This window comes from Ostrinia furnacalis, unplaced genomic scaffold (assembly GCF_004193835.3).
Source record: "Ostrinia furnacalis isolate ACB-3 unplaced genomic scaffold, ASM419383v2 OfSCF7012, whole genome shotgun sequence".
NCBI lineage: Eukaryota > Metazoa > Arthropoda > Insecta > Lepidoptera > Crambidae > Ostrinia > Ostrinia furnacalis.
Window position 1 is genome coordinate 322,370 of NW_021137251.1, and position 13,631 is coordinate 336,000.

Below are 13,631 nucleotides of genomic sequence, written 5' to 3' on the forward strand. Positions count from 1 at the left end.
TCAAAGAACTTTGCAAACAAAGGTTATTAATTTGTTAAGTACTTTAATTAATGTTGTCTCATTTTCTGAAGGTGGTGAGCTCGTCTCATCAAAAAAGGTGACTCTACATTACTAAAAAGCCCTTAATTTACCCGCTACGCGTATTAAAGCATTGCTTTTGTTTTCTTATTTTTTTTGTTTTTCCTTTTTTGCTACAGTCAATACCAAACGTACATACCTACCTATTAATAAAACGGTTATAAGTTATAATATTTAAACCTTGTTAGTTTTTGTGCTAGCTTGGTAAATTAATTTACTAATCATTATGTAAATGCTACTTTTATTATAATATGCCGATTTTACAAGCGAAAAATATTGTTTATTTTCTCTATCGGCAACCCTACAACGCCCGACCGAGCAGTTGTAGGGGATTAGAAATTTACTGGTGTCCACACAGTTAGCTCAATTTGACACTGCGATATAAAGCTTGTTGCCAATACTGTTCGGTGTTTGCCGGCTATTGGTGAGCTCGGCTGTTTCTACTTTTGGCAATTGTATGCCTGCACGAGTGTTTGGATGAAGGAAATAGAGCTAGTGATATTATTTTTAACTTGAGTTTTGAAAATCGATTTGGATTGTGTACTTGGACCCACGACCTTTCGCTTACCGGGTAACTGATTCACTGAGACATTGGAAGACCCGTTGTTACTGCTTTTGGGGTGAGAAAAAAATATAACGCATTTTATTGTTCTCATTTTATGAAGCAATGAAGACTACCAATAAAAATTATATTAACTATCTTCTTTGGTACATACATACTAAAGATTAATATTCAGGCGTCAAAATGCAGTGTATTTATTTTAACTCTAGCCTATTATTCTACAACGATTTTCCATTGCGCAAGTTAATGGATCTGTGTCAGGTCTAATCTTGTCGTTTTCAAAATTAGAACGATTTAAAATTTTAAAAAGTTTGTCATTTTCAACTGCGAGCGGAAAATAGCTGCAATTTTATTCGTTGGACTTTACAAGCTAATCTTTTAGCTTGTTATGGTTGGAAAAACTTCACAAAAACTTTAGTTTTTTTTTCCTTTATTACTTTAACTTTTACGTTAATTATCCATTTAGATAGATTTATCACTAAATAAGTAGGTAATAAATGTAATTGCTCTACTAAGTTCAAGAATTACTCGCTCATTACGGCCAATACAAATGCAGCGCGCATCCGAGTGAGAAACTGCTTCTGGTGTGAAGGACATTAATTAGATAAGTCGCTTCAATAAGATTATCTTAATAATAGTTTTATTATGGAATGGATTCTATGACAAGGAATGAAAGGAATGATATTTCTCAGAATTTACGAGTATGAACGGTATATTTGAGTTCTAAGTGCTTTTATTTGAGTATTTGGAATTGCCAATTAAAGTTCTGTAGTTGACAAATTGCCTACCTACGTGATATGTATAAGTAAGCATTGGTATCATTATCTAAATTAAATTTAGTTTATTTAATAAAGATTCAGTGTCTGTAAATGTTGAATAGGTAGGACAGGCAGGACTTGACGACTGTATAAATTTTACGAGTTAATGTATTAACTCCTGAAGTGGTAAGGAATCAGCTGAGCGTGTTAACCAGAGAGCTAATCCCGCGTTATAGCACCGCTATCCGACCTGCATCGACATCTGCACTCGGCTGGCAGCGCGCCAGCCCTATGATGTTGTGGACGACTGTAATTCAGCTTGTCAGTGATAAGGTTTGTTCAGTATTCAGTATATTGATAACCGCAGCACAAGATTTGTGGCTTGCCCACATCATGCACTATTAAGACCGAAATTATTACTGCACGATTAAGTTGTGTATTGCAATTAAAAGCCAATTAGTCGCTGCTCTATTACTAATACTTTACAGCTATTTAGCGGTTTTATGGTAATTAATTTGCATAAATTATTTACATTGGCTTAACTTGTAAGCAGGTACTTAAACAATTGTTTATACGGGCTGTATTTTAGTGTGGAACGGTAAAATAGGCGTGGAAAAACGAACTTATATCCGAAAAGCGTTATAACACCGCTATCCGACCTGCATCGACATCTGCACCCGCTGGCTGCGAGCCAGTTCTAGTATGGTGTTGTGGACGACTGTTATTCAGCTTGTTTGTATGTTGGTATTGATATCGGAACTATGGCACGGGTAATATATTACCTAAATATATGCTTTACATTTTATTATTCACAGGTAAAAAAAACGAAAGGTATTTTTCTGAATAAGCAAGAACTACTTGACATACCTATCTAAAAGCTTAATGCTAGCTAAGTAACTGCTAGCTGGCTAGAACCAATCTAACTTTATCTCGGTGGACTTAAGTGCTTTTTGCATTGTTATCAAACTCACGTACGTGCGGTTCAGGTAGGATAACGGGAACTAATTCAACGTGAGCTTTCAAGATTCGACCTAAACACTAACTAATAACTGAATTGACCAGTAAAAGTCATAAAAGCTTGCAATAACTAAGCCAAATTATAACCTAAGTATTTTTTTAAATTAATTTTATTATTTTTTAAAGGATATCAGCATTATTAATTAATTAAGGTGTAATGTTAAAAAATAAAGACACCTAATAAAAAAACTGAGTTTAGCACATTTTTGGCGAAAAATAGCAGCTTGTGAACACAATTGAAACTTGGCTGAAATGTCCTTCAGATGAATAAATAAAAAAAATAAAAAATTCCCGTGTTTATTTAAATACAATTTTAATTTATTGTATTTTAGTTAAATAAAACACAAGGTTGGTAAGTTAACAAGATATTCGGCTGGTATTATGCTACTTGTATGTTTCTGGCGTCGCGCCAGCGCTAGATGATGTTGTGGACGAATGTAATTCATTCTGCGATTTGGGTACGTAGGCATATTGACGTTGTTATTGTATATTAACGTCGCGGCTTTATATTAATAATAGTTTCATCATCATTCATCAAACAACGGCAAAGAATAACACTCGCAATACAGCCTTATATGTAGTTGTTGCAATTGCAAAGTGAGCTTTACATTATATGTGATTGCTCGCTACTGTTCGTTTTTCAAAAGTTTTGATAGACACTATCGTTATGTGAATGCACACGTACACAAACAAGTAAAGCTCACTTGCCTTCGTGAGTTGCAAGAAATATACTTGTTTTGAACAATGTGGTTGCTGTCGGTATCTACCATAAGCCAAATAAAAATGTAAAATAATAAATTCGCCATGCAGTTGAAGAGTCCTTGCACATGGTCCTTCGAGCCAGATTCCTTCCCTGGTAGTTAACGCGCGCTATGATTGTGGCTATTATGAATAGAAAGTTAATAAAGTTACTTTAGAAGTTCTAGAATTTTTCAACAGGTATATAATTTAGAAATTACTGTCGAGTAATCATTTAGTAAACTTCAGAGATAATTTATCTTCAATTTTTGACCTGTTAAAGTAGGTACTTATTTACGGAATGTTGTTTTGATAAATAGAAGTGTAAAGTAAAAGATAAACTTATTTGAAGTCAAACCGCATTGACTCAGTGAGGTTGTAAATAATTATCACTCTTTACTCAGCCTAATAGCGCGTGGGCGCTAATCTTGTTACGCTTACAATGTAAGCACTGACGCTAAGTACACCGACGGTCATATCAAGGTTAGCACTGTGGTATCTTATATCGTTGTAATAAGGTGCTATTTTGCATCTACAATTTATAGCCTGATGGGCTGTAAGTAGTTCATTAAGCATTGAAGACAATGTAAGTCGATCTCATTAATGGACATGTTTTATGACGAGATTGAGATACAATTTGCATGGAGAAGTGTCTGTTAATTGATTGATGATTTGTCAGTTTGAATAAATTATGGTAGTGCCCGCTTTTAGAATAAATTTAAAGTGATTATTGCTTTAATTTTGATACGTTCTGACTTAGATGCTTGCTCTTAGTGGGATTAGAATCTAGAACCCAGTAGATACTGTAGGTAGCTCTGTCGCCACTTCTATTGTCCCGAGACAGTAGGTATAGGGCAAATTATGTATACTTAGAACGTATTTATGTGAAGTAAATAACTAATAAAAAAAAAATGAAGACGAACCACCAAGTCATGTGGCCGTCGAACCAAATTGAAAAAAAAAAAGTGCGATATAAATAAGTAGCTGAAACATTTTATTAGCTTCAAACAATAAAAGTTAACCTTAGACAGTTATCTTTTACGGTTCACTTGTTACAATCAATGAAATAATTTACAAAGGCAAGCTTTGATGTCTCGATTAAATAAAAAACACAATCAAATGAGCTACATGAGTTTATAGTTAAAGTTAAAAGTATTTTCGTTCTTAAAACGTTTTTCGAGTAATAAATTAAATTCAGTCGAAGTGTTGGGAAGCTTTTGTGGGAACACAAAATCTGTTCCGATGAATGAAAAAGTTTTTATTTGGTGTTCGTGTGTTGGATGTTGTTGTATCGTGTTACACCAAAACTTGACAAAACCATTTAGGTGTGTTTACGTTCTCATAATATAGGGCCATACCATGTATGTTGCTCTTTTAGGTGTAAAAACTACAGAACGGATTTCGATGAATCTTTACATTTAATATACCAAAATAACATAAGTATAAAATTCGATCTAATACAAACTGAATTTCACGCGGAAAAAGCGCTGAAGCTTAAAATGTGATCAAAACTTACATTGCGTGTCAACAACTAAAAAAGCTACCAAGACTAAAAAGTTATTGATATTCAATACAAATCCTCTTATAATAGCCCAAGGACATTCCGAGGGTGAAATTCAAAGACATGCCCGAAAGAGGTTTACGAATCTCGGTCAAACCTGATATTCTTTGAAGCTTACGGCAGAAAACTTTTGTGGCGGTCAGAAAATCCTCTTACTTCATAAAGCGTAGCTGTGAAAACCTTTTCAATATTTGTTATTTACAATGTAGTCCGATACGAGCATCGATTCAGTGTGCACAAATAACGACGCCGAGTGTGCACGGTTTAAACGTTTTTCCTGTAGCTTTTTGTTTGAGCCGATGCAATGGTTTTTCTGTGTCTCGTCGAATTCGTATGTGATCGTTTTCCTGACGAGAGTCTGTTAGGATTTTACTGAGTTTTTAGTAGTTGAATTATTTTTGAAGGAAATTTCTTACTGTGTCACTATTCTGTAAACTTATTTGTCTAAAGGGATATACTCATACACTAGAGCATTTTCTCGAGCATTTGAGATACAGGATCTTTCCTAGTTCAGGTGTCAACCCGCCATAATCGGTAAAATGTTCCTTTTAATCAGTCATGTACCTTATTTGTAAGATTATGGAGAGAATAAAGATATTTTTATTTTTTTATTTCTATGTATTGTAACAAATGTTACAATACAGGTAAAAGCTCAGTTTTCAAAGCACGTTTGATTCGCGAAAGGGTGATACTTGAACATATCATAGAACAGAGTTGTTATGCTGCAAGTAAATGCTCTACTCTATACCTACTCACTTTAACGCAAGCAGAAATAACTTCCTATAATATTACTTTATAAAATATGCCTTTGTTCAATATCGTTTCAAATTGGATTAAATTATTGCGATGAATAAAAAATTCAATACGCATGATCCTTTGTAATCAATATTCACTATGACCTGAATTGACCTGAAATTCGAAGGCGTCAGCTTATAAGAAAAGATTTTTCGACAAAGCCGAATTACGCAGGGAACTTGAAAAGGGGACCTAAAATCTGTCGTTTAAACGCTAATGAATATTAAGTAGTACCTAGACTTAATTTTTTTTTTTTAAATTCAAGTTTTTTGCGTGATCAAATCAATGATAAGGATGTTCATTTGGTACACATACTTAGCACTAAAAGATTTCATATCTTAATAATGTTATTACCTTATACGCTATTGTACATCCAAAAACCTAGTCTAGGATCTAGGCATCAGGATGTGGATACACAAAGGAAGATACAATGTACATACCTGGATGAGGATGATTATGAGCGTGTTCCGCTGGTGGCTGCATGGAAGACAGAGCTGATAGTGGAGTGTACCGGGAGCCATCCTCACGCGAGCAACCCTCCTAGAGAAATACACCACAAATTATTACAAGGTCAATAAATCAGAGGTGGTATTACAAAGCTTTTATTCCAAATTGCAAATAAAAGTCATAAATGTCATCATCATCAGGTCATTCAGTCTCCTCTGCAGGAACACGACCCTCTGTAATTTATTAGATGCTAAGTAAATACCCAGACTAATCCCAATAAAAGGACTGACTGTAGCAGAGACAAACAACTTGCTAATAAGGCAAATAAGCGCCGTGCTCATTAAACTAAAACTGTCTTAAGACAGATTAAACCGATTTTTAACGCAGAACTTTTCAGAGTTAAGCCACATTCACTGTGAGATTTAACGCGTCTAATAGTTAAATTTCAACGCATAATCCATTCACGCGTAAAAGTTTACACCCCAATTGATACCATTTGCCCATTCCAAAATCACCGTTTGGCTTAATGCAAAAGGGCTGCTTTTCTCGCCGAGGTAAAGCTGGGAAGGATAATGTAGGGATGAGATCCCTAGGCGTGTTTACATAGAACTTACTTCATTACCGGGTATTAATGAGACCCGACGCGCCGACGGGATCCGATCTTTATTACTAACAGCATTACACACACCAATTTGCCGACTTTTACCCAATACGGGTCTCGTATTATTGTTTTTGATCCCAACAAGTTTCCCCAAACACATAAAAGATTCAATTTAATTAATTGATCCGGAGTTTTCAATTAAGGTTAATGTGTAAACGTTGGGAAATTTTAATTATAATTGCAATTTTAATTCTTACCTTTTCGCAGTTTGCTGTGGCCGTGGTCTGCGTGTGGCTCGTAGAGGAGATTCGGTATTGCATTGCGGTGCAAAACCCCTCGTGATGAGTCGAGTACACTCCAGTTATGGTAACGTCAGTGTCTTGGTTGACGATCACCTCAACCTTCTGTTTCCTGTCTGTTAACGAGGCCTCATCGAACTCTTTTTTAGTTTCTTCTAATTTACTTTCCGACTTCACGCCGGAACCTACCCCGTTTTTTGGCTTCTGAGAAAAAGACTCATCACTACAAGAATCTGATGACGTGTCATCTTTACTAGATTTAGGCGATCGTTTCTCATAGCTAGCAGCTAAGATCGCCGTCGCATTCAAACTGGCCATCCGTTTTTGTACTACCATGTCCTTCAGATCCATCACTACTTCATTACGATTTCTTTTCTTTTTCACAGGGGCTCCAGGTGATTTTTTCATTTTTGCTGGAGGTTTCTCAACGTCAGATTTTACGGCCGCAGTTTTGGTGATAGTTTTCTTTTTCTCAGGACTAATGGTTTTCTTTTTCGTTTCAAGCTCACTATCTTCGCTGGACGAAGTCGAGGACTTCGGATCCCAGTATTTACCCGCGCTGCGGATACCTGGGACCCCACGCAGAGTGCGTGAAGGAGGGTTGTCATCAGAACTTTCAGAGCTCTCATCTTTTTTCTCAGCCTTCGATTCATACTCAGATTCCGAGTTTGAAGTCGTAAGTTTTTCTGACTCTTTCATCTTACAGTCTTTCTTTTTAGTAACTATTTGTTTAGACGTACCTGGAATGGCTTGTCTATCAACGGTCTTCATCAAACCTAACTCCATATGTGTACGACTTTCATTTTCGTATAAGCAATGTACTTTAGCCATAGCATTAAGAGATGCCATTCTATGTTTTTTAGGCCCAGCCCACATAGATAACAGTTTGAGTCGTCTTTTACTCGGTTTTTCACCTAAGAGCAGTGAGTTATCTTTGAGATCAACTAAGGAGTCTTTAGAAAGTTCTTTTAACTCCTTTGATGTTGTGGCTTTCTTGGCAGTATCAGTTATTCTTTTATATTTTTTATTTTTCATTTTCTTGGTTTTAGGTGTATCTGAACCGGAAGACTCTTTGGTATCATTGTCATCGTTAGATTCATTAACACTTTCATCTGAAGAGGCATAATGAAACGAAGTGTTTAAAGCGAATTTGGAAGTATCAATCTCTTCATCAGATATACTTGGTTTCTTCTGCTGCTTTTTAGGTTTAGGAGGTGGTTTCTTTGTAACAACAGGGGAAGTAGTCTTCGGTGATTTTTCCGTTTTGCTAGAAGTTGGCTCTTGGTACAAAAATTTTATTGGGCTAAATGGTTTTCCTGTCACACTTGATTTACGAGCCACCATTTTATATGATTTACTTACAATTGGTTTTGGATTATCTTCTGAATCTTTTTGTTCATTTGCCGCCCCTGACTGATCATTAGATGTACTGATTGGAATTTGTGTCGCAGAGGCATTAACTTCTTCGGTCCTTTTGTTAGCTTTCAATTGTTTTACGACTTCTTCTATAGGGCGATGAGGCGAATACTTTTTCTTCTCGGATTCTGTCTTTTTATCAATGACAGTCCCTTTGACTCTAGCTATGGGCCGTACTCTTCCAACGTTTTTAGTAACAGGACTGCGAAAATCAGATAATATACTTTTTGGAGAGTCAACCTTTTCAGTGAAGGTGTAAACATCAATATCAGGGCCTTGAGAGACTAGCGTATTTGATGTACTTTTTTCTTTATTGTCATCATCAGTTTTAGTTTCTACTTTCATAGATAGAAATCTTTCTGAAACAGATAAATTTCCTTTGGAAGTTTTACAGCATTTAACATCTATATCAACAGTTCTTGGTGTTCTGCTGGAAGTAAAGAATTTCAAGGGCCTTTCTGTTTCAGTTTTGGGCGTATCTATTGTTATTGTTGACACATTCGTAGAAATATCCGTAGCGCTTGTTGGTGCAGTTTTGGGTTCTACTTTAATTTTATCTTCAAGATTAGTCTCCAATTTCTCAGTTACTACCTCTTTACTAACATTAGGTTTTTCATCATCTTCATTTTTGATCGAATTATCTTTTTCCTTATTTTTGTCGCAGTCTTCTTTTTGTTGCACTTCTGGCTTATTATTAGTTGTAGCTTTTTTCTTTTGACTTATTGTATTTACTTTTTTAACCACAGTTTTAGCTTTACATAACTTTGCGGGGGTCTTCTTAGCGGCATCTACATTAATTTTGTACTTTGTATCATCAACTTTTGTTTCAGCTTTTTTGATGTTTGAATTTTTGTTCACTTTTTTGCCAGATTTGGTTGTCTTTTTAGGAGGTTTCTTGGCAGCTACTTCCGTATTAGTATTAGCCATATCTTTCTTATCTTTGGGATCCTTTTTAGCTTTTTTCGCCGGTGATGTACTTCTAGGACTTGATTTGGAAGGGCCAGGCTTGGAAGTTTCAGGAGGTGATTCGTTTTTGTCTCCTGAAGAAGGTTCTTCATCGTTTTTGTTAGAAGTATCATCTTTAGCCAAACTTTTCTTAGGGGTTTTTGCTAATGTTTTATTAGCAATGTTTTTGACCTTCTTTTGCGTTGCAGCTTTCTTCTTGGCCTGTTTGACATTAGAGCTTGCCTTAAATTTTGTTCTACTTACTGCCCCTTTCTTAGGTACAGGTTTCGATGTTTGTGACCGCATTGTTTGTTGTGGTCAGATGAATGTTACCTTCATTGATGGATCGGTGGTAGATTCCACATTCTGAAACAAAAGAAAAGCGCAATTTAATAACGATTTTCATATAATTGTCTCAATTGAACTAAAGCTGCACGAAGCCGGCTGTGTTATGGGTTTTTTATTCTTAAATTTATCAAATGAGGCAGCGGTCCGAGGTAAAGACCTTTTGTTGTACGATTCACCCCACAGCAGATGGTCGTATAATTATTAGGAATAAGTCAACGGAATTCTACAGTGAGTTTTTAATGTAATATTGTTATCTGTACCGAGTACCTCGACTAGTTACACTAGATGCTTATTTTGATCAATCTAAAAGACACTTAATTAAAATATGTAGCTCAAATATAATTAGTTTTACGTAACCCAATGAACGATACCTATTTCATATAATTATCTGAAAGAACCTTGAAAAATGAAAGAACTTGTTTATCTCGCATTGTTAAAGAAAACATAAAGTTTGACATAGTTTACGTATTCGTTTATCGATAAACGCTGATGGCGAGTATAAATTGGTGCCAAAGCAAACATCTGTCGGGCATGCGCCCGCGCATTCAACGCGGTTTACTTTTTGTATAAAAAAAGGTCAAACTAACCGAATTTATACCTGCTTCGATCGCACGTGCCGGGTCACCATTAGGGATAAGATAAAGAAATAAAACTTAAGTGCCAAGAGAAAGAAACATCTGAATGTGTCAAGATAACGCGCATGTTTAGGTACGTTTCGATGACCATATTTTTGAGCAGTGATAAACTACAAAGTTCATATAATTTTATCTGGTATTGTGTAAATATGTACATACCTACTTGTGTTTGTAACCTATATTGATTCAATACGACTCAAAGCGAAAGGTGAATTTAATTAATTTATACCACAGTTTTGGCACTCGAGTCTGCGTGCCTTCCTACTTCACGTTTTAAATTACATGCAAAAATATACGTCATAAGATACACATTCTTACTTTTAATTACAAAATCAAGACGATCTCTGCGCACGATTCGTTACGAATTATGACGTAATCATGCGAATTGAAATACACGTCTTGGCGGCATTTTATTTGCGCCTTGAGCAACAACGCGTAAGGAGCACCAGGGGTCCAATATGTTTTTAAACATCTCGTGTTCATAATTACCACGTAATTGGCAGTACATTTGACTGGGGTAATTAAAATCAACGGGCGAATAAGTAACATGATATCCAGTGATGGCTCCCGATAATTTGTGGTGTATTTGCGCTTTTGAGCCGGTTAATTTTAAGTGTTTTAGCAGTAAATTTGACGCAAATACGAGTAATTGCTGAGGTATTAATTGCTTGGTAATTTTATTGGGCCAAACAACACGACAAGTACTTAAGTGAAGAAGTTCAGTAAAACGGCTTCCGACCAACTCTGGCGAAACAAAACACAACATTTGAAAACAAACATTCCATCGCTGAAATACGTTAGAACACAGCCAGAAGCGGATAATATTATAGCATTATTTAACAGCAGAAACGGCAGCGTTCAAAAACTTTTATTGGAATAGTTTCGGCGGCGTTCACCGCTTACGTCCAAATCTACGCTCTCAATGAGAATTTCTCTTTTTACGAGCCCGTTGCGTTTCATGACAGCGAAATTTGTCTTGAATACATTTTCGAGCTGTTAATTTTTAGGGTTACGCAGTACAAACAGTGTTAGGTTTCAATGTTGTGCTTTAAAATCGACCTACTTTATTATCATGTAAAGGGTTTTTGATTTTGAGGCATCTTGGTGGAAATTTCAATTTGGTGATTTATGCAAGAAGTACCTAAATAATGTTTCAAAATAGTTTCAATTTCGTGTGATGCGCTATTTATAAAAATACTTTCTGTTCCGCATTAATTTATGTTCCCAAATAGGAAAATTAACTCTACTTCATGGTTTTTACGTCTGAAACTTGAGTAACATTTTGGAATAGAGTGCCTTTCCCACCTCAGTTCTTTGTTTGCCGCTCCGCGGAATAAGCGCTGGATAACGGAAGATGCATTCAACGATGGCTTCCAGGCAAACAAAGAACTGAGGTGGGAAAGGCACTCTATTCCAAAATGTTACTCAAGTTTCAGACGTAAAAACCATGAAGTAGAGTTAATTTTCCTATTTGGGAAGATAAATTAATGCGGCAAAAGTATTTGTGCTGTAATTGATTGTTGATCTGTGGTTTTGAGTTTGACAGTTATAACGTCAATGTCACGTGGTTTCGTGCTCTCTTGCTTGGGAATTTTTCCGGGGCTGGCCAGTGGCCACATTTCCACGCTTTCAGATGAATATAATCTACCAAAATTATATCTATCTTTCAATTAATTATCCTGCAGTACTCACTTTAGAGAGGACAAAACATAAAAAATATGGTTCTATTGAGCCTTCCATCATAAAAAACTATTTTTATTCAGAACAACAAACTATTACATACATAAATTAGTTATTAGTAATATGTAGGTATGTACATTTTGTACAAGTAATTTACAAATTTAAAAACTAAACTATATGTACAAAAAAAAATACAAAATTTACAAAAAAGGAACTCATAATGCTCAGCTCGACTTCAACTTGCCCTTTTTTCGAGTTGCGATTTGGTTGTTTATGGCTTGTTGTGACATCATAATGAGATTTACTTGCCCATAAAAGTTAATGTCATCTTTCATTTGTATGATAAATATAATAATTTGACGATGCGACATCAGAATGTTTTCTAAAGGATATTTAATGAGAACGCGTTTAAAATATCGTCGTGTATAATTAGTAAGAGATACTACTCCCATCTTGAAATCTAATTTTGAATCCAAGAAACTAGACTATAAGTAAATCGGTAAATGACTTTTAAAAGTGCAACTAGAGATAAAATTCTGATAAATATAGTTTGTACGCTAATAATGACTCGGCAATCTATCAAATACAATACACATAATGGCAGCGATTTACTCGTGTTATCGCTTCAATCGAGTCTTGGCCCTATCGAAGTGCAATCGATTAGATATTCAGTCTGCAGACTCCGAAGCGACTCGATTGATCGCCGATAAATCGAGAGTTGAGAGTGAGTGGACAAAGTGTCAATCATTCTCGTCGATTTGATGCGTCGACACTTCGCTGGCGTACAATGTATCACCTTTAGCTTAACACTGTGGCGTCTTATTTACTTGTAATAGGTGTTATTTTGCTACAAAAATGTGCAGGCTGATGTGCTGTTAGGGTTGCTTTGTTTTTCAAAGTATAAAGTATATCAAAGGTTGGAGAAGGAAAACAAACAGTATTTAAAAAAAAACAGTTTAGCTCTACAACGCGTACCTGAATGTAGTGTTGGGCATTTATTTTCAAAAATATCTATGGACTAGTGATGCTTGCTAGAAACAGTATTTTGTATACTTTATTTTTGTTCAACAGTAAAAAGTATAATTTAGTGAAAAACAGTATAATATACTGTTCAAAACAGTATAGTTAGCCACCCTATGTGCTGTCGACTGTACAGACGACGGCACATCAACCTAAGCAATGCGGCATCTTTTTTCAGCTGTATTAAGTGCTATTTTGCAACAAAATTGTATAGTCTGATGCGCTGAATTGTAGATATGAATGTAGACGTAGACGTGCGTAGACGCAGACGATAGACGTCTCAAGGTTATCAATTGGACGGCTGATTTACGAGACTTGATTTGAGATGATGACGCTGGCCTGCATTTATAAAGACGTGTTTTTGGTAGACCTGCCAGTGAGATTCATTCACTAAAGCTTCAACCCAGCGTTGCCAGTTTTTTTTTTCGCCAAGTCGGGACTTTGGTACTTTTTGAGTGAAAATAGCGGGATTCTTCCGTCAGAAGCGGGACATAGTAAAAAAACGTGTAATAATCAAAGGTTTTCAAATATTTATGTTTTTATTTGACTTAAAATTACGTTTACGTGACAATAGATAGCAAAAGAAGCTATAGAAAATGTATTTTAACAATTAAAATAATATTTTAAATCAGATTTAGTACGTACGCCACGTAAGGTCGAGTTCTCTCCGAAAAGCGGGACCGAGCCTGTCCCGCGCGGGACATTTAAATTTGATTTAAAAATCGGGACGT

General features: G+C 35.7%; 1 protein-coding gene across 2 annotated transcripts in view; it reads right to left on the minus strand.

The window, feature by feature from the left end:
* LOC114363087 (Histone gene-specific Epigenetic Repressor in late S phase) overlaps positions 1 to 13,631 on the minus strand; it is a 251,710-nt gene that overhangs the window by 166,711 nt on the left and 71,368 nt on the right. For both annotated transcript variants that reach the window (XM_028318709.1, XM_028318708.1), the window contains exons 2-3: positions 6,815 to 9,583; positions 5,950 to 6,049 (exon numbers count right to left, since the gene is read on the minus strand). In XM_028318709.1, the coding sequence (XP_028174510.1) occupies positions 5,950 to 6,049; positions 6,815 to 9,523 (2,809 nt within the window). In that variant the 5' untranslated portion in view covers positions 9,524 to 9,583. The remainder of the gene's footprint in view (positions 1 to 5,949; positions 6,050 to 6,814; positions 9,584 to 13,631) is intronic.